Source organism: Pristis pectinata, chromosome 5, assembly GCF_009764475.1.
Source record: "Pristis pectinata isolate sPriPec2 chromosome 5, sPriPec2.1.pri, whole genome shotgun sequence".
Classification (NCBI taxonomy): Eukaryota; Metazoa; Chordata; class Chondrichthyes; order Rhinopristiformes; family Pristidae; genus Pristis; species Pristis pectinata.
Window position 1 is genome coordinate 41049307 of NC_067409.1, and position 21158 is coordinate 41070464.

Genomic DNA, 21158 nt, shown 5'->3' on the forward strand with positions numbered 1-21158 from the left:
CAGAACTGCACATGATACACATGATATTCTTGGTGTGGTCTCACCAGCATCTTGTACGGCTGTAACATGACGTCTCAGCTCTTGTACTCAATGCTCTGTCTGATGAAGGCAAGCATACCACTTTCAGGGAACTATGTACTTGTACCCCTAGGCCTGTCTTATCTGAGTTAAATTCCATCTGCCATTTTTTGCTCACCTTCCCATTTGATCTAGATCCTGTTGTAACCTTAGACAACCTTCTTCACTGTCCACCATACCACTATTTTGGTGTCATCAACAAAATAACTAATCATTCTCATCCAATATATGACAAACAACAGGAGACCCAGCACTGATCCCTGTGGCACACTCCTGGTTATAGGTCTGCAATTTGAAAAATGACCCTCCACTACCACCCTCTGACTCATTCTGCTAAGCCAATTTTGTATACAGCTGGCTAGCTCACTCTGGTTCCCATATGATCTCATGTACCGGACCAATTATTAAACATTGTAACCTCTAACTCACATTGGACAATGCCAAGGAAAGCTGTTAAATTAAATACGTCCTGTGTAAGCTCTACATACTTGTTCTGAAAATCCAGAAGTTCATTGTTGATTTTTTCAACATCCAACTCGCTCCACAAAATGTCATTGTAACCACTGACATTATCGATAACTGAATTATACAGACCATACAATTTCTGAAGTAAGGTGAGTTCACGTCTTATTCTCTGTAAATCAGGATAATCTAGTTTATAACAAAAAGAAAAAAAACATGCAATTTTAATTCCCAAAAAGAATACTTCAAAGTATTTTTTCTGCACTTTATTCTTAAAAGATTTTGACACAAATGCTGTCCTCCCAGAAGCTTACACAAGAAAGTATAACAAATGGCTTGGATTTTGTTGTAGCTGTTGTGAGATCTGTTCAATTTCCCAGAGATTTCTGGCCTTTTATGGGTTTTCTAGTTTTCAGGTGCCTGATCTAATGTGAAAGGGAAGCTGAGCCACTTGTAAGCAGAATAAAGTGTAAGGAGAGTTTTTGACCAATCTGTTTGAACAATTATCACATGTACACAATAATTCCAAATTAGGAGTAAAATAAAAGCACAAGAAGAATAAATTGTAATTATGTCATTATGCTGAAACTTAAATAAAGATTGGGATTAAAGGCAAGTCATAAAAGAGAAATAAAAATTGCATTTGTTTAAAAAGATCTGCAAAACTAATGCAAATAAATATCAACTGTGGCTCAAGTGTACAGCCTCTTATCAGTAACTTTGTGCATTGAAGTTCCACTTCAGAGACATGAGCACAAAATTCTTCAGTGATGAAGGATTGTTTCACTGTTAAAGGTGATGTCTTTTAAATAAGTTGTTATACTGAGGGCCAACTTCTTTCAGATTTATAGAAAAGATGCCATGGCACAATTATGAACAAGAGAAGAAAGATTATGCTGGTCCTAGTCAATACTTGTCCATTAACCAACAGCACAACAATAGATTGGCCTAGAATTTCTTTGGTGCCTTGAATGGTATTAATTTCTGTGCGAAGCAAGCCAACAAAACTACTGTTTGAAAACGCGCTGTTACAAAATTCCATGTCATGCATGATCTTAGGGCCAGGGGAGGTGCTGGGAAAGATTTAGGTCATCAGTTGAAGTAGAGAAGGGTGTAGAAATCAGAAAAGTGTTTGGATAGTTTGTGATTGGCTGCTGAGTGCAAATTAGCTGCCAAGTTCATTTTCATTTTTTGGAATGTGGGCATCACTGGCCAGGGCAGCATTTATTGTCCAGCTCTAGTTGCCCTCAGTATAATAACTTATTTTAACAGTGAAACAATCCCTCATCACCGAAGAATTTTGTGAGCACTTATGTGAACTGCTGCAGTCCTTCTGGTTAACGTCACAGGTTTGGGAGGGGTTGTCAGAGAAGCATAAATGAGTAACTGCTGTGCTCAATGCAGCCACAATGGAGAGAATGAGTGTTGAGTGTGGGGTTGAGATGCCAATCAAAGGCTGCTTTGTCCTGAGTGCAATCAAGCTTCTTTATTATTGGAAATACACTCATCAGGCATGTGCAGAGTATTCCTTCATGCTTACTTCATTTAGACTTATTTCATGTACATAGTAAAACTTGTTTCGAGGTGTCAGTAGGTAGTTCTCTTGTCACAAAATGCCCAACCTCTGACCTGATCCTAAAGTCATGATATTTATGTCACTGGATCAGTTGCTTTTCTGATCAATGGAGATTCCCCCAGGATGTTATTGATGACACACTTGACACTGGTAAAGCCACTGAATGTCAAACATAGATGGTTAGATTCCATCATCTGAAGATACACCCGTGTGGCACAAGTGTTACTTGCCATCAGGGAAGACAAGTTTGAATGTTGTCTTGGTCTAGCTGTGCATTTTCTAAAAAGCCCAGAATGGAATAAATGTTGTACAATCATCAGCAAACATCCCTACTCTGGCTTTATGAAGGAAGGAATAGCTGAAGATGGTTAGACCTAGGACACTGCCCTAGTAGCTCAATGGGCTGGGACTGGAATTATTGATCTCCAATAACTACAACAGTTACTTTTCCTCAAGGCATGACTCCAACTATTGGAGTGATTTCTCCTTGATGCCCACAAACTTAATTTTTACCAGGGATCCTCGATGCTGCCCTCAGTCAAAAGCTGCCGAGCTGTCAAGGGAAGTCCCCCTCACCTCATCTGTGGAATGCAACTCTTTAGTCCATGTTTGAATCAAGGCAATGATGAAGTCTAGGGCTGAGCGGTGCTGAAAGATCCAGAGGGAGCATTATTGACCAGGTTTCTGGTAAGTAAGTGGAGCTTCATAACAATGATGATGACATCTTCCACCACTTTGCTGATGATTGAAAGCAGACTGATTGGTCAATAATTAGACAAATTAGATTTGTCCTACTCTTTGTGGACAAGTCAATGGTGAGCAATTTTCTACAAATTCAGGTAGGTGCCAGGGTTGTAACTGTACTAGAACAGTTTGGACAGTTCTGGAGCGCAAAGCTTCATTACTACTGCTATGATGTTATCTAGTCCCATAACCGTTGCAGTATCCAATGCCCTGTGATGGTTCATGACATCATGTGATTTCGTTGAAGACTGGCTTCAGTGATACTAAGGATTTCAAAGGAGGTTGAGATGGATCATTTACTCAGCACTTCTGCTGAACATAGTTGCAAATACTTCAGCCTTGCTTTTGGTGTTCAGGTACTGGGCACCACCATCATTGAGGAAAGGACTGTTCTTGGTGCTCCTTCTGCAACCATTCACAAACGTGAGAAAACTTTGCTCTGATCCGTTGGTTGTGGGATTGTTTAGTTTTCCCTATTGCATGCTGTTTTTGTTGTTTTACACAGATGTTTGACTTTGCAAGCTTGGGACCTCAGTTATAGGCACACCTAGTACTGCTCCTGGTATATCCTTCTGCACTTTTAAATGAATTTGGGTTGACCTCTTGACTTGATTGTAATGCTAGGGTAAGCAACATGCCCTAACAGATTGTGGTTGTTACATTCCTGCTGCCATTGACAGTCCACAGTGCCTCATGGCTGTCCAATTTTGAGTTGCTGGAACTGTTCTGGTTCTGTCCCACATAATATGATGGTAGTACCATACACAGAACCCTCACTGTTTAAGGCAGGAGTTTGTCTCTACAAGGACTGTGTGGTGCTCCCTACTACCAAAGCTGTTTTGGACAGATGTGCCTGCAACAGATAGAGTGGTGAGGATGTGGTCAAGTGGGATTTTCTTTTGTGTTGACTCATATAATACTAGCTGCAGACTCTGTCTGAAAGCTTTGTCCTCAGAATTCTGCCAGCTCAGTTAATGGCAGTTTAACTGAGTTAAAGTGGTGTGGGAGCTTGTTTTATATAATATGACAATAATTATGTATCAAAAGTACTTCATTAAATGTAAAGATTTGAGACTAACTGGGACTACCAAAGATGTTATATAAATACAAGTCTTTCTTTCTTGTCTTTTTTCATTCTTCTGAGGGAAAGAGATTTAGACACTGGCAGCATTAATTTTAGGGACAGACAGGATTTTCAGCACTAATGACCACATTAAAAGCTCAACTGTTCCTGATTACATTAACTGTTACATTTGTCTTTAGTGCAAACTAGTGGATAATTAGCTTGTCTTCACACAATTACAGTAACCTCTGCGTGGATTCCATTGGCAAAGACTGTGCACTGTACAGAGCAGATATCAGTCACAGTAACTCCTGCATTTCTCTTTTTCTCCATAGTCACTGTCAGTTTTACATAATGATGATAAGGAATGAAAAACAACATATCAACAGTATAATACCCTGGGAATGTAATCTAGAATCTAGAACCAGGGGTCATTGTTTAAAAATAAGGGGTTGTCCATTTAAGACATAGACGAGGGGAAATGTTTTATCTCAGAGTCTATGGAATTCACCTTCCTCGAAGGAATTAGAAACTGTCTCTAAGTATTTTTAAGGCAGAGGTAGATGAAATCTTGATAAGAAAGTGGGGGTGCAAGATGAAAGGTGACTGCAGGTAAATTGAAATATGAAACTAAGGTTACAATTGGATCAGCCATGGTCTTAATAAATGGCAGAGCAGATTTGAGAGGCTGAGTGGCCTACTTCTGCTTCTAATTTTATGTTTTCATGTTTGCTTGTGACACCATCTCTCTTATTAGCCCATCAACATTCTAATCATTTTTATTTGAATGGAGGAAGTTATTTTACCCAATTATATCAAAAAGCTGAAGACTTATTTGATTTGAAATGTAGAAAGCAATATAATAGACAACTGGTACCAATAACGGGCAGCCCAAAGAGTTCTTCTCCTGCAGAGTAAGTAGTAAATTTCCGCCAGAGCTCATCAAAGTTTGTCTGAAAGATTTGCAGCCTTTCGTTAGCTTCTTGAGGTGGAAGGCCTTCAACACCAGGGCCTCTGTAATGTAAAATCACAAAGCACAGGTAAATGACTTCTTTCAGTAACACTTGGATTCAGCTTCTAATAGTTTGGACAATATAAAGACAAATAAACAATTCAGGAGGTTAGGACTGGAAGTTACTTTATCATTATTAATTCTTCAATTTGAAGTTAAACAAACAATAATAGAATAATTCACTGTTGATGGAGCTGCTCATCTTTCAGTTGCATTAATCTTGAAGAAACTTTATCTGAAAGCCTCACTTTGTTATTGGAATCATTTCCAACCCTGTGCATTGTCACCCAGTTCTGTTAAACATCTACTGGTACATCAGTTTCTAATTTTCAATGCAATATTGTTGGAAAAGGGGGGCATGGTGTCCTCAGTTATAAATGAACCTCTTAAAGGTGAGGTATAATATGAAAGTAGACAGTTTTGACAGTAGAGTAGGAAGTAAATCTGGCCTGCAAATGAAAAATGGTAGATTGGAGAAAATGGGGCTACACTTTTTTTGTATATTGCACTTGAGACTTCTGTGGAGGAAATGCACAGCAACCGGGATGTTTTCTGTTCACAGGAACTAGAATGCCCTCCAAACACAAGCTCAGAAGGCAATGGGAGCAAATAGCCATGAAGGACAATGTCAAAAATTCTTAGAAGAAATGATCCAGTAGCTCAATGACCTCAAACAAGCAGCATTAGTGAAAGCATCTTTAAATTCCATATGGTATCAACTGTACTATTAACTGCTTAGTTAATTGCACCCCTCTATCACTCACCGAGCTAGAATCATTATAGAGCCATGGAGTCACAGAGTCATTCAGTATGGAAGCAGGCCCTTCAGCCCATCAAGTCCAAGCCGATTCATATACCCTTGACACAAATCTTATAAAAGGCCAGTAATCTTATAAAAGGCTTACAAATGTGTACACATAAAAATACTTGATGAATTGTGAAGCCTGGCGGAAAGCCTGCATTCAGTGTCAAGGAACGTGGAAGAAATTGATTTCAACTGAGCAGAGGACTTCGCGCGTTCTCGTAAAAATGTGGGGGAATGGCCAACACTACTTACATAGAACATAGAACAGTACAGCACAGGAAAAGGCCCTTCAGCCCTTGAAGTTGTGCTGAACTAATTAAACTAATAATTAAATGCCTAACTAAACGAATCCCTTCTGCCTACAAAAGATCCATATCCCTCCATTCTCTGCATATTCATGTGCCTATCTAAGGGCCTCTTAAATGTCTGCCATATTTGCCTCCACTACCACCCCTGGCAGCACATTCTAGCCACCTACCACTCTCTGTGTAAAAAAACTTGCTCTGCATATCTCTCTTGAACTTACCCCATCTCTCATTGAAGGCAATGTTGCTTCTTTCATCGCAGAAAGTAAGGTATAAGTGAAATAATACTTAGTTCAGATCATGTGGGCCCTATTATACCATTATAAAGTTTATGATTCATAAAATAATATACTGTAAAGGGTATGTGCAATCCTGAATGCAGCTTGTGGACTGCTCATAGACGACCAACTAAACCCAATCGAACGTACAAGTCAGATTCAAAATTCATGGCATTAATGTATGTGAAAATGCAGCACTCTGTTTATCCAGATAAAATTGAACATCCTCTTCAGAATACCAGTTCCAAAAAGAAGAGATCACTAACGGGCTTGTCTTCTATTTGTCACTGATTGGGAAAAGAAATGATTGTGTGCTATCTTTTTTAATGTAGTGCCTGTTATATTTGGCTATGAATACATTAAACTCAAAAATGGTTCATTCATGAGCAGCTTTCTTAAAAAAAGTAGTCAACTTACTGCCACACCCTGTATGATGTTTGTGCAGCACATATACTGAAACTCCTAGCAGAAACTCTCCAATTAAAGCTCACTTCAGAAATATAAATCTATTAATGGTATGATCGGCAGTCATTTCTCTAATAATATTGTTTGCATTACATTATATTACTCTATTTCCTATTATGTAATGTTTCCTCCCACACTTACTTAGTATCATAGTCTTGATAAAAATTCTGAACGTTGGATTGGAAGATTTTTACCCCATCCAACAGATCAGTCTTCATTGCAGGTTCCACTTTTATAAGTATATTCTGTGTCTGCACAACCTGTCACACAGAAATTTTGAAGGGTTAGATAGCTATAAAAATATTAAATATTTACTTAATGTATATATTTTACCTTAGTTGAAAGTACTGTAGAATCTCAATGAAGGATGAAGTGGACTTCTACCTTTCCCTGTTTGACAGCTGTGGGGGAGGCAAGCAATTAAAATGGAGTGGTTCCACTTTTTACCCAGTTGCCCATCTTGGTTACAGTTTGATTTTGGTGGTGAATTGCAAGACTCTGATAAGAGCCTCAACATAACTACAAATTGACCTAGATTCTTTAACTTTCCCTCAGTATCTTCAAAAAAAAATTGATCAAATTACCCTTTAATTACTTGTTTTATAAAATATAACTTCCATAGAATCTCTTCATTATGGTATATTCACACTGGACTCTCTATAAATTGAATATATCTACATGGAATACATTTCTCCAGGTGGGGCCTAAACAGAGCTTTGTACTGTTGTCAGTATTCCACTAATTATTTTTGTACATATCCATAATATTTTACAAATGTACCATTGAGTTACTTCTGACCTTCATCACCTTTAGCTTTTAGATGCAAGTCACAGCTTGCAAATAGGGGTACCTGCCTATAATAAAACACATGTGATAGCAACCTTAAATGAAAACATAAGAGGCTGCAGATGTTGGAATTCGGAGCAAAAAATAAACTGCTGGAAGAACTTAGTGGGTTAAGCAGCATCTGGGATGGTCCGTTTTATTTGTTGCCAGCAGTCATTAATAAACAAGTAGTTTATTTTTTGCTAGCAATCATTAATGTTAGATCAGGGGAAGTTATAATGTAGAAGCTGGAAATGGTTAAGATTAAACAAATAATTTAGCTCTATCTTCACAATAGAAAAGACAATGAAGGTATTAATTGAGAAAAATAGTTCTAATGGGAGGAACTATTAGTTATTAATGTTGCTCTAGGAAGAGACTAAAGAAATTAATGAAACTGAAAACCAACTATCCCCTGGACCTGGACCTGTTAATCTCTACTCTAACCTGCTAAACCAAGTGGCTGGCATGGTGTAGTGGTGATAACCTTCCAAAATTCCCTAGGTTCCAGAATGGTATCAGTGTATTGGCAGAAAATGTAACACCATTATTCAAAAAAGTAGAGAGGAAATAGGGAACTGCAGGCCACTTAGTCTTAGAGTCAGAGTTATACAGAATGGAAACAGGCCCTTTAGCCCAACTTGTCCATGCCAATCAATGTGGCGACCTAAGCTAGTCCCATTTGCCTGTATTTGGCCCATATCTCTCTATGTACCTATCCATAGTCTGACATCGATTGTTAGGAAATGCTGAGATCCATTATTAAGGAAATTGCCCCACTGCAATTCGCCTACCACCAAAACAAGTTCACAGTGGATGCCATCTCCCTGGCCCTACACTCATCTTTGGAACATCTGGATAACAAATGCACCTACATCAGACTCCTAACTTATTGTCAAACACCTAGACCTAGGACTCTGCACCCTGCTCTGCAACTGGAGTCTTGACTTAAACAGAGAACATAGAACAGTACAGCTCAAGAACTGGCCCTTCGGCCCATGATGTTGTGCCAAACTAATTAAGCTAATGACACCTAATCTCTTCTGCCTGCACATGGTTAATATCCCTCTAGTCTCTGCATATTCATGTGCCTATATAAGAGCCTCTTAAAGGCCTCTATTGTATTTCCCTCCACTACCAACCCTGGCAGTGCATTCTAGGCACCCACCATCCTCTGTGTAAAATACTTGCCCCACACATCTCCTTCAAACTTTCCCCCTCTCAGCTTAAATGCATGCCCTCTAGTATTAGACATTTCAACCCTGGGAAAAAGATAACGGCTGTCTCCTATATCTATGTCTATCATAATTTTATAAACTTCTATCAGGCCTCCCCTCAGCACTGCGCCAGAGTAAACAACCCTAGTTTGTCCAACCTCTCCTTGTGGCACATGCCCTCCAATCCAGGCAGCATCCTGGTAAACCTCTTCTAAACCCCCTCCATAGCCACCACATTCTTCCTATAATGGGGCGACCAGAATGAGGCAACTAGAATTGCAACCTGACTTCCTGACCAAGAGACTGCAATCAGTAAAGATAGGCAACGACATCTCCTCCACGATTACCCTCAACACCGGTGCCCCATAAGACTGCGTCCTCAGCCCCTTACTATATTCCCTATCCACCCACGACTGTGGCCATACATTTCTGCTCTAACTCCACTTATAGGTTTGCAGATGACACCACCATAGTGGGCAGGCTCACAAACAACAATGAGACAGAGTACAGGAAGGAGACAGAGAGTCTAGTGGCATGGTGTCAAGACAACAACCATTCCCTCAAAGGAGCTGGTCATTGACTTCGGGAAGTGGGGTGGAGTACACACCCCTGTCTGTATCAATGGTGCTGAGGTGGAGATGGTTGAGAGCTTCAAGTTCCGAGGTGTAAATATCACCATCAATTTGTCCTGGTCCAGCCACATGGACGCTACAACCAAGAAAGCACATCAACACCTCGACTTCCTCAGGAAGCTAAGGAAATTCAGCATGTCCCAGATGACTCTTACCAATATTTATAGATGCACCATCCTATCCAGATGCATCACAGCTGCTCTGCCCAAGACCGCAAGAAATTGCAGAGAATTGTGTATGCAGCCTAGTCCATCACACAGACTAACCTCCCTTCCATTGGTTCTGCATACACTTCCCACTACCTCGGTATAGTAGCTAACATGATCAAGGACCTCTCCTACTCCAGTCATTCTATCTTCTCCTCCCTCCTGTCAGGCAGAAGATACAAAAGCTTGAGAGCAAGTCTACTAGACTCAGGGACAGCTTCTATCCCACTTTATCAGACTCTTGAATGGACCTCTCATACACTAAACTGCAATACTATTCTACATTCTGTTTTCTTTTTACTACTTCAATGTCATTGTGTACGCCATGATCTGTCTGACAAACAAAACAAAGCTTTTCACTGTATCTCAGTACATTTGACAATAATAAACCAATACCAATAACAAATAAAAAATCATAGTGATTATATGGTTTTCATAGTGTTTCAATAAATCTAAGGAATTTATTGAGGATTGTTCAGATTCCACAGGTATCAATGCTTATGACTCAGCAATCTGTAATTATTAAAAAGGAATCAAATGCAATGTATCCAAATTTGCTAATGCTACAAAGCTAGGTGAGAAAGTAAGGTGTGACAAGGGCACAAAGTGTCACCAAAGCAATTAAGTGGGCTAGAAGGTTGCCAGGTGATTACGATGTGGAAAAATGTGAGATTTTTCACTTTGGTACTAAGAACAGAAAAACATTATTTTTAAATAGTAATAAACTAACAATCGGGGATATACAGCAGGATCTGTGTGTCCTGGAACATGAAATGTAGAAAACTAACATAAAAACATACCAAGTAAGCCAGAAGGTAAATGGTCTGTTGGATTTTCTTGGAAAAAATTTGGAGTACAAGACTAAGTAAACCTTACTGCAATTGTACAGGGCTTTGGCAAAAACACATTTGGAGTATTGTCTTTGCAGTGCCACATGCTTGTGAGAATAGGAATAGCGTATTTCAGCTGAATGTGTGGCTGAAGAGATGGTGCAGGAGGGAAAGCTTTTGATTTCTGGATCACTGGGATCATTTCTGGGGAAAGTGGGGACCTGTGCAAGATAGTCAGGTTGCATCTGAATTGAAACAGGTCCAATATCTTTGTGAGATGTGAGGAAGCATTTGCTAAAGCTATGGGGGAGTAGGAGATTAAAGTAAGTTGGGAGAGGAATGGGGCACAGGGTACGTGCAATAGGTGGTGGAACAGAGAAATATAGAAAGAAAAACGTCTCCAGTCAAATAGGAGGAATGCAAGGTTGAATTGCACCTATTTTAATGCTAGAAGTCTGACAAGCAAAATTGATTAACATACAGGAATGTGATACTTCTGCTATCATGAAGACATGGTTGAATGATGGACAGGACTGGCAAGTCAATGATTTAGGATATAGACTCTTCAGGCAGGACAAAGGATGATGTATCAGAGGAGGTGGCAATGCAATATTAATCAAGGAGTTCTATTACTGCAGTAAGGAGAGAGGATATGCTGAAAATTCTTCAAATGAGGCCATATAGGAAGTAAAAGAGGCTACTTGGAAACACACTTTGCTGGGGATGTACTACAGGCTTTCAATCAGTCAGCGGGAGATAGGAGAGCAGATCTGTAGGCAAATTACTGAGAAGTGTAAAAATTATAGGGTAATAATAGAAGGGAATTTCAACTTCCCCAATATTAACTGAGATTGCCTGTGGGTGAAAGACTTGGGGGGGGGGGGGGGTGACATTTTTAAAGTGCATCCTGGGCAGCTTTTTGAGCCAGCACATAGACAGTATTACTGTAGAAGGAGTAGTACTAGACCCTACTTAGGCAGGTGGTTCAAGTGTCAGTGGGTGAGCATTTGGGAGTGACCATAACTCTGTAACTTTTAAGATTGTTATAGAAAAGGACAAGCAAAGACCACAAATTAAGGTTCTGAATTGGGTCAAGGGTGGTGGGGAAGGGGGAGGCGGAAGGCTGATTTCATTATGATAAGACCAAGCTAGGCAAATGTGGACTGGGAGCAGCAACTTGCAGGAAAATCGTGGATGGCATTCAATAATGAAAGAGTGTGTGTGTGTGTGTGTGTGTGTGTGTGTGTGTGTGTGTGTGTGTGTGTGTGTGTGTGTGTGTGTGTGTGTGTGTGTGTGTGTGTGTGAGAGAGAGAGAGGGGGGGAGAGGGAGAGAGAAATGTGGAGAGAGAGGATGATGACACTTACAAAAAATAAGTAAAATTATTTGAAAAGTACTTAAAGGTAAGTTTCTTGTCGCTATTCAACATTGTGTCTGAGTCTTGTCTGCGATTTCCTACATAGTTAACTGAAGTGAAGATCTTACTTTCACTTCCAACATTAGGCTTCTCATGCAGGAGCTATGACAAAGCATCCACAATGGCAATCTCTTTGGAGTCCCTGTACTCAATTTTACAGTCAAAAGTGTGAAAGAAGGATTGCCCAACTTTGCCCACGATGACAGGATTTACAGTTTTGGGACCTAATATCACCAGCAGTGACTTATGATCCATTACCAGGCTAAACGATTTTAATTCCAAACATCATTCCAAGTGCATCTTTCTCAATCTGACTATAACCGTGCTCGCTCCCTATGAGGGTGCTTGAAGCAAAAATTATGCCTTTGTCTTGCTCATGATTGATCTTGAATCTATCACTGCACCTATACTGCAATTTGAGGCATCACTTGGCAATTTCAATTCACCCTGACATCATAATGAACAAGGAGAGTTTGAATTGCTAGTCTTTTCTTGTATTTACCATATGCACTTTACTTCTCCTTGCTTCACTTTTTAACATCTGTTTTCAATAATGCAACAGTGTGAGTATAGGCATGGGATCAAGAAGTAATCATACGTAAAACTGTATTATTCTCCAGAGGGACCTTAGCTTTGCTGGATTTCAGGCTTTGGTGCATTCGTAATAGCCTCTGCCTTTTCATTCCCTAGTTTTAGGCCATTGGCATCAGTCTTTAAACTAAGATACACAACATCTTGCTGCAAAACACCCATTTTAAGTCCACATTGTGCTTTGAACACTTCCTGCAAAATTTAATATTCATAGCAATTAACACATTGTCTTGGCTATGCAAGCAATGATTGAGTTGCAAGATTTTATCCATCATATCCTGGAAAACCTTGGACGGAGACTTTACTCCATAGGGTAAGCGAATGAGAAAAACCCATAGCTCGAGTTGATGTTCAAGTACTGCTATCTTTGTTGCTATTCAATAGTTCATGGACATGGGGAAATCTAATATTGCGAATACCTTTGATCCTGCCAATACCGTGTACAAATCTTTTGAAGTAGGTGGTAGATAGTATTGTTTATCTACAGCTTAGTTCAGCTTGACTTTGTAGTGTTCGCACAGTTCAGTCTGCCTTAGGTGCAATCACTATTTATGTATCCCACTCACTCTGCTTAGTAATTACATGTACCACACTTTGTCTAGTTCCTTCTCAACTTGACTATTTAGTGTGTACAGGGCAGGTCTGGGCTTACTATTGCATGTGCTCTGGTACACATTTGCTCACTACAGCTGTCAAAACAACACAAGAAATAGAAGCAGGTGGAGGCTACTTGGTTCCATGGATCTCTTCATAATTCAATAAGACCATGGCTGATTTTCTACCTCAACACCAATTAAATCTCTTGATTCCTTCAATATCCGATTAATCTCTGTCCTGAATAAAGAGATACTGCCCGATATACAAACATCTGATGTATAAATTCCCACACTCAGGAACAGCTGAAGCCGTTCATAAGTGTGAGCATTCATATTGATGTTTCGACACACAGAAATTTAATAATTGTGAAGAAACAGACAATGGCAACTAAGTGAAATCTTACCTGTGATGGACTGTGTTTAGTTCAGAGATTTAAATGAAAGTATAGATAAGTCTAAAGGAGATGGGAAAATTATGGATTTTAATGCATGATGGTTCCAGCAGTTTGGTCCTTTATAGGCCCTTCCCCTACCCTCAATATTTTCTGTTATCAATTCCATCATCTTTATTTCTTTCTCCCCATGATCCACGGGCTGGCCCTTTAAATGGCAAAGTTAAAGAGCATCAGATGATAACCACAAATAGGAGATTGTACCGAAAAGTTGAAGCAGTGGAACTCCCTTTTAAGAGGACAATGACTGATAAATTCACACCTCCAGTTGCAATGCTCCTTGGGTTCTATGCTTGGAGATAGGGGACACTTCAAAGAAGCTTATCACATAAAACAGACAAGTGCTTTGGACACCGGGTAGGGGAGCCCTTTCAAATGGAGCTGATGCATCACACATATTATCAGGCTATAACTGCCATTCTGAGGAAACCTTCCCAATTACACCTGGCAAAGACAGTGGAAAATCAGCTCATGGTGCCCAAAACTATAAAGCTGATTGATTACTGTAGCATGCTGAGACTTGTAGTGAAAGTCCTTCAGATCTATCCATTTTAATAACTATCTCAAACAGACACGTGCAATATATGATCACAAATCACATCCAAATTCTTTTTCTTTGGTCCTTTCCTTCTTATTTTGTATGCAGATTTTGTTATCTAGTCAACAAGCACCACCCTACATTAATTCATATTAAAATTCATTTGTCCAATCTCAAGTGGTGCAGCTGGGTCATTACTGGTTCAGACTTATATGAAGGTAGTGAATCTGTGTTCAGTTGTTATTTGTCTGGAGGATTTTTTTTAGCTTTTATTTGTGTGCCAAAGCACTGAAACAACATACTGGAAAGATGTGTAGCTACAATTTCTGATACTGCTCAGTTCTTGAAGCCTCCTCTGTGGGGACATATTCAGCAGGAATTTTTGCATGGAATAAGGGTAACTCCCCAACTGAAGACGTAAAGAAAGAGCCCAAAAGGAGCAATGTACATTTGCCCCCTAGCTCACACTTAATTGTGACCAACGAATAGAAAATATCCTCAAATAATAAAAAAAAATTCATTTCAAAATCCCCTTTATAAATGTGAATTCCAAAATTAATACCTTAATCCAAATACTTCTACAGTCTTACACATCTTGTGTTTTATTTCTAAGGGAGTACCTGTGCATTTAAGTTCTTCCAGGCATAAGCTAGTCCATCAACTCTCTCAGCATTTCCATCTTGAAAAAGTAGCTCATGCTTATTTAGGAGGGCATAAGTTTCTTCAATAGGTTCAATGGTCATGTCAATCTTTATCTCGGCATCTCTGATTTCTTTTAGTGCTGCCATGGCTCCACGCACGTCATCCAAATCATTAATTGGTCGATTCAGTCGTTTGCTAAGATTTTCAATAAAAGAAAAAATCTCATCCATTTCTGTAGCAGTTTTTCTGTTCAAGGCTGTGCCAAAGGCTCTCTTCCATACACGACATTCCTGAATCAATGACAGCTTCAAATGCTGAGTATCAAATTGAACTGAGCCCACTTCATAACAAGAGGGCAACTCATCAATCTGGTTCTCCAATTTCTATGTAAAGCAGAGAATGCAAGGGTTATTTTCTTTTAGTAAAAAACAGCATATTTGCATTCAATGCACAATAATGATAATCAGTTTTATACATACAGCATAATATGCGATTTTCTCATTGAACTCAGAGAGGATTGGATTTGAATCCATGAATTCCTTTACTTTTTCAGCAGGATCCTAAAAAGTAAAAATTCCATAGTAATGTTAAAATGTTTAGTTATTGATTCCACATGGGTCTAGTGATAGCATAATAACTTCCTTGAAACAGTCTATAAATCAACACGTATATCCTTATGAAATCCACAGCACCAAGATGGATGATGTGAAAGTACCAGTATAATCAGGATAAATCTTACATATTACATTGGCTTGGTGATATCACAAAAACAACTTAGATAATTCCAACTTTTAAACATGACATTTCTCACAGTGTCAGGAATTTTCACTAATTATGATTACCCCAGCTTTTATCTATATTACTGCCAACATTTCCTCTGTCAGCAAATTTGAGAGTCTTATTCAAGTGCATGAATCCCATAGGTTTGGCCAGCAGCTCACAGTTGTTTCTTTTAATATGCTCTGACACAGAATTACATGTGGAGATCCACGTGGATATGCTGCACTGGTTTAGGCTGGTGTAGGCATTGCTTCTCTATTAATTTCATGGAGCTGAAATTCTGTGAGGAACGACGGTAGGTATTGGTTATCATAGACTTAAGAATTATAATTTGAGTAGTTCATGATTTAAAATTGTTTTTAAAGTGATGAGGTTTTAGATTTTAACATACAGGTTTTAATATATTTTAATAGTATTTGGATATTACTGAATATTTTTAAAATATTTGGTATTTTTGACAGTCATCTTAGCTAGGGAGCATGGTGTAGCTGGATATCAAAGTTTTATAAGCACTTTTTGTGCAGAAGCTTTGTTCTGCAGCACAGTGATCTCACTCCACCCCTACCACCACCATTTTCTCAAGCTGCCAAGTGACCTCAGTAATTCCACTGTGTCATGGGAAGCTGTAAAGCTGTATTGCCACTGAGGGGTTCACCATAAGGGACTGAGCCAGTTCCTCAAATTCTTGCTGGGGGTGAGCTGCATCAGTTAATCCTAAACTTTGTTCATATCTCAGATTCTGGGCTGCTAGCCTCAAATTCCAGGCCATAGACCAGTTTCTGAATGAAAACATTTTATTATGTATTTAACAAAAAACTAATATTCAAGGTAAAGGAAAGTATAGACACAAGAGACTGCAGATGCTGGAATTTGGATCAGCACACAAAAAGCTGGAGGTCAGGCAGCATCTATGGAGGGAAATTAACAGTTGACATTCAAGTCAAGATCTTTCAACTGGACTGAAAGTCAGAGGGGAGATAGGCTGTATAAAAAGGTGGAGGGAAGGGGTGGAGCAAGAGCTGGCATGTGATAGGTGGATCCAGGTGAGGAGGGGTGATAGACAGATGGGGGATGGGAGAGTGGAAATAGTGCCAGAAGGTGATAGGCGGAGGCGACAAAGGGCTGGAGATGATGGAATCTGATAGGAGAGGAAGATGGAGCATAGAATCAAGAGATGGAGTTGGGGAGGGCAGATGGGAACAGTGGGGGAGGGGAAACAGTGGAAAGAGTGTGTGGGTGATGGGCTGATGGAAAGAGTGGAGGAGGGGAAAGAAACAGGGTGATGGGGCCTGGGCTGAGTGTCGGAAGAACTGGGTAGATCAAAAGGAGAGAGAAGAGAGCCAGAGGGTTTACCAGAAGTTGAAGAATTTAACGTTCATGCTGTCAGGTTGTAGACAACCCAGGAAAGATATGAGGTGCTATTCAACACACAGAAAATGCTGGAGGAACTCAGCAAGTCAGGCAGCATCTATGAAGATTAATAAATGGTCGACATTTCAGGTCGAAACCCTTCATCAGGACTGGAAAGGAAGAGGGCAGAAGCTGGAAATAGGAAGCTCAGGGGACGGGGAGGACTACATGCAGGTGATAGGGGGAAGGTAGGTGGGTGGGGGAGGGGGGATATGTAAGAAGCTGAGAGGTGATAGGTAGAAGAGGAAAAGGAATAAAGAAGAAGGAATCCAGTAGGAGAGGGTAGTGGACCATGGAATAAAGGGAAGGAGGTGGGGAATAGATAGGCTGGTCATGAGGGCTGGGGAAGGGATGGACAGGTCATGAGGGCAGGGGAAGGAGAAAGAGAAGGGGGGATGGCGTCACAGGAATGAGAGAAGACAAGGGAGAAAATAAAGGGTGGGAGGAAGAAGAGAGGAGGGGTTACCAGAAGCTAGAGAAATCAACGTTGAGGCCGTCATAGTTGGAGATTACCAAGGCATAATATGGGGTGTTGTTCCTCCAACCTATATCTGGCCGACTAGGTTCTATTCTTCTAGTTTGCATTTAGCCTCACCCTGGCAGTAAAATATAGTTTTTGTCACCTTTTCTCTGTTCTTTTTCAATCTTTTTATTAGTTTTCAAATTAATACAAATTAATATATCAATGTTTATACAGCCTTTTCTCTGTTCAACCTGGACATTTTAGTTTCAATAAGTATGATGCAGAAAGGTTTAGTATGTAACCACGTTCAGCAACAGATTCATACCAACTAGAAAAATGCAAACTTACACTACAAAGGGTTAATGGACCTCAGCCAATAGAAGCACTATCATTGATCACAATGTCACCAATTTAAAGAGAAAAATGAAAAATTGATCAAAATTCAACCTCAACATATATATATATTAACCCCATACAAAGTCAGTGGGCATGATAAATACAAAATCAGGCTCAGACACAATTGATCCATAGTCCACAAATGATCATTCACTCAAACATGTTCTCTGCCAAGAGAACAAGGTACTAGAAAGTTGTTGGAACACCATAAACTAAAAATTGATCTTATCGTATCTCTGATGCAGCCAGGAGAACCTGGCAGATCATTGACTGAGGCAAAATGGCCTTTTCAAGTTACTTTTCAGCTTTCTAAACTCAACTTTAAAAATGTCCAACTCCCCTAGCAAACCATATGAAAAGGAACAGTGTGATTAGAAGAATAAAAAATAAATAGTGAGAAAACAGTTCATCTTTAATTCCTCAGGGAAAATAATTAGAAAGATATAATTAGGAAAAATAAAGTAAGGTTAACTTAGAAAAATATGAAGAAGCAAGAAATACACTAGTACCCCAGTCAGAGCTATCCACAGAACATCATCCGTTAGAGCACTCTTGGGGAAGTTGGACAACAGCCAGCAGATGCCACATTGTGAAAAGGGTAAAAAGGCTAGAAAGGATGGGATCCAAGTTCCATGCACAAAGTTGTGTGCAAGATTGGAGCTGAACTCCCCAAACTGCTTGACATTTTATGTAGGCTTTTCAGCAGGTCTTCAACTCTAAGCTAGTTCACTGTACTGTCCTTTTGTGCTGCTAGACAAGAATTTGTGTGCATCTTCACCTTCTCCGGAGCTGGTGCCTGGGATATGAACGCATCTCGCCCCTGGTCAAATGGGCCCAGTTAATAGAGCTGTGCGATTTCAACACAAATTTACTACATTATCCAATTTCTTCTACTAAATGTTTACATTCTTTTGGCTTTTGGTGTCATGATTACATGTTAAGCACTAGCACTTATGATCCATTGGCGTTTTCCTCTCCTTGGATTGAGTATTTGAACACACTTTTTGACCTGGTTGCAAATTCTAATTCCTCTAGTAAAATATTAGGCCTCTAAGCAATTCAAAGCTTAAATGACAATTGCTGTAGTATCAAATTTAGCTTTCAGATCCCTATGTCTCATTCATTCATGCAAATGCACACAAATAAATATAGAAATGATATAAGCTCACCTGATTCCACAAGTGAGAGAACGGAGAAAAACTGTCAAGAATTTTTGCTGCATCACTCTTTAAATTGGAAATAACAGAACCAAGTTGGATCACAACCTTAGTGACATCCTTGTGTTCACTAATCTGTTTATCAAGGGGTTTGAGCACTACCGGTTTACCAAGGATACTGTCATCACCCAGTTCTCGAGCAGCATTCTGTTCAATCTAACACCATGCAAAAATAAAAGTTACAGGCATGAAGCTAAATTCAAAAACAACATCAGTAAATATACCATAAGCAGACAGGAAATAATGCTCTAAAAATAAAGAATGAAAACCAAGCTTCAGTGAATACCTGCTGTTGTTTCAGATGCAGATGGGCAAAGGACCAAAGAGGAATATCCTTAGACATGGAGAGAATTATGTTCACTGCTCTGTTGAGGACGGACTGCAAAATAAAACTATAAATTGATAACAAGCTGCTGTTTGGAATTTACTACAAGAGAATACATGATGGATGAATTTTAATTTGATATTTGCATCTAGTCTGTGAAAAAAAGAAGCTAAGTTATACATTTTTACTGAGATAAAAGCATAGTATTTCCAGGTTTAAAGAAAAATAAACCATGATGATGTATTGTACTTACCTGACTATTAAATGTCAAAATTATGAAACTAGCATTTCTTTTTGTTTTTGGTATCCAGTTAGTATTCGTTACACCAGATGAAGCACTATGCTAATAAGACATACAAACCTCTGGAAGTTACTGATGTCCATATTTGTACACAGAACATAGTAAAGGAACAGGCCCTTCAGCTCACTGCCTGACCACAATGCCAATCTAACTAATCCCATCTGCCTGCACATGATCCATCCCTCTATTCCCCGCCTGTTCACGTGTCTGTCCGAATGCCTCTTAAATGTTGTTATCATATCTGCTTCTACCAACTCCCCTGGCAACACATTCCAGGCACCTACCACCCTCTGTGTAAGAACCTTCCCTCTCAAATCACTAAACTTTCTCCCATTCACCTTAAATCTATGTTCTCTAGTATTTGACATTTACACCCTAGGAAAAAGACTCTGACTATCTACGCCTCTCAGAGTTTGATATGCTTCTATCAGGTCACCCCTCAGCCTCTGACGCTCCAGAGAAAACAATCCAAGTTTGTCCAACCTCTCCTCATAGCTAATACTTTACAATCTAGGCAACGTACTGGTGAACATTTTCTGCACCCTCTCCAAAGCTTCTACATCCTTCCTGTGACCAGAACTGCACACAATCCTCCAAATGTGGCCTAACTAAAGTTTTATAGCTATAACGTCACTTCCTGACTTTTATACTCTGTGCTACAACCAGTGATAGCAAGTATGCCATACACCTTCTTTACCACCCTACCCACTTGTGTTGCCGCTTTCAGGAAGCTATGGACTTGCACCCCAAGATCCCTCTGTACTTCAATGCACTGGATGAATAAGAACATAGAACATAAAAGATAGAAACAGAGGTAAGCCATTTGGTCCCTCATCCCTGCTCCAAGATTCATTAAATTCGTGTAGCGTAGCTTCATCACAGACTGTTCCAATTTTATATTTTATGTGGGCCTTAAAGTGACTCGAAAGGGAAATGAAAAGTAATTGCAGTGGTTGGCATTTCATTTGGATTAATACACATTAAGCTGAAAATGACTGTTAATGATCTCAGTAAATGAGCATCTATCATTAAACAGTTACTTTCCTATTTAATATAATATTTTTGTTCAAATGATGGACAGATATGATGGTCTTACAAATGTGATTGTTGGATATTAAGTGAATCAAATACGTCAGATGGCACACGATCCTAATCAAATATACCAGTTTCTGTTCTACTGCAACAACAATCCTGGAAGTTACTGACTGAAGCTAGACTATAGGCCATGTCTATCACCCTTTATATACATGTGTGCTGACATGTGTGAACTCCCGTGGGAGAGCTCTGGAATTATTCCAAGGTAAAGAAGTTGAAGAAATGGTGAGTGACAATCACTGGTAAAGTATGATCCCTAAGTTCAGGTCCAGTAAGCAGCAAATATCTTCCACAGTCTGACATGACGCCCTGAACCTCCTGAGATACTGCTTTTCAGATACATCAAAGAAGTTTATCCTCTCTGTCTGTAGCTCTGTGTACCATTTAGTGCCTCTTGTGAGCTACATCCCTTCAATGTACTGCTCCCTCATATATAACC

General features: G+C 39.5%; 1 protein-coding gene across 1 annotated transcript in view; it reads right to left on the reverse strand.

Moving 5' to 3' along the window:
- Positions 1-21158, reverse strand: part of dnah5l (dynein, axonemal, heavy chain 5 like) — a 233743-nt gene that overhangs the window by 173599 nt on the left and 38986 nt on the right. The window contains exons 23-29 of the mRNA XM_052015789.1: positions 19273-19377; positions 18951-19145; positions 15212-15292; positions 14711-15115; positions 6930-7048; positions 4801-4937; positions 567-729 (exon numbers count right to left, since the gene is read on the reverse strand). Of these exons, the coding sequence (XP_051871749.1) occupies positions 567-729; positions 4801-4937; positions 6930-7048; positions 14711-15115; positions 15212-15292; positions 18951-19145; positions 19273-19377 (1205 nt within the window). The remainder of the gene's footprint in view (positions 1-566; positions 730-4800; positions 4938-6929; positions 7049-14710; positions 15116-15211; positions 15293-18950; positions 19146-19272; positions 19378-21158) is intronic.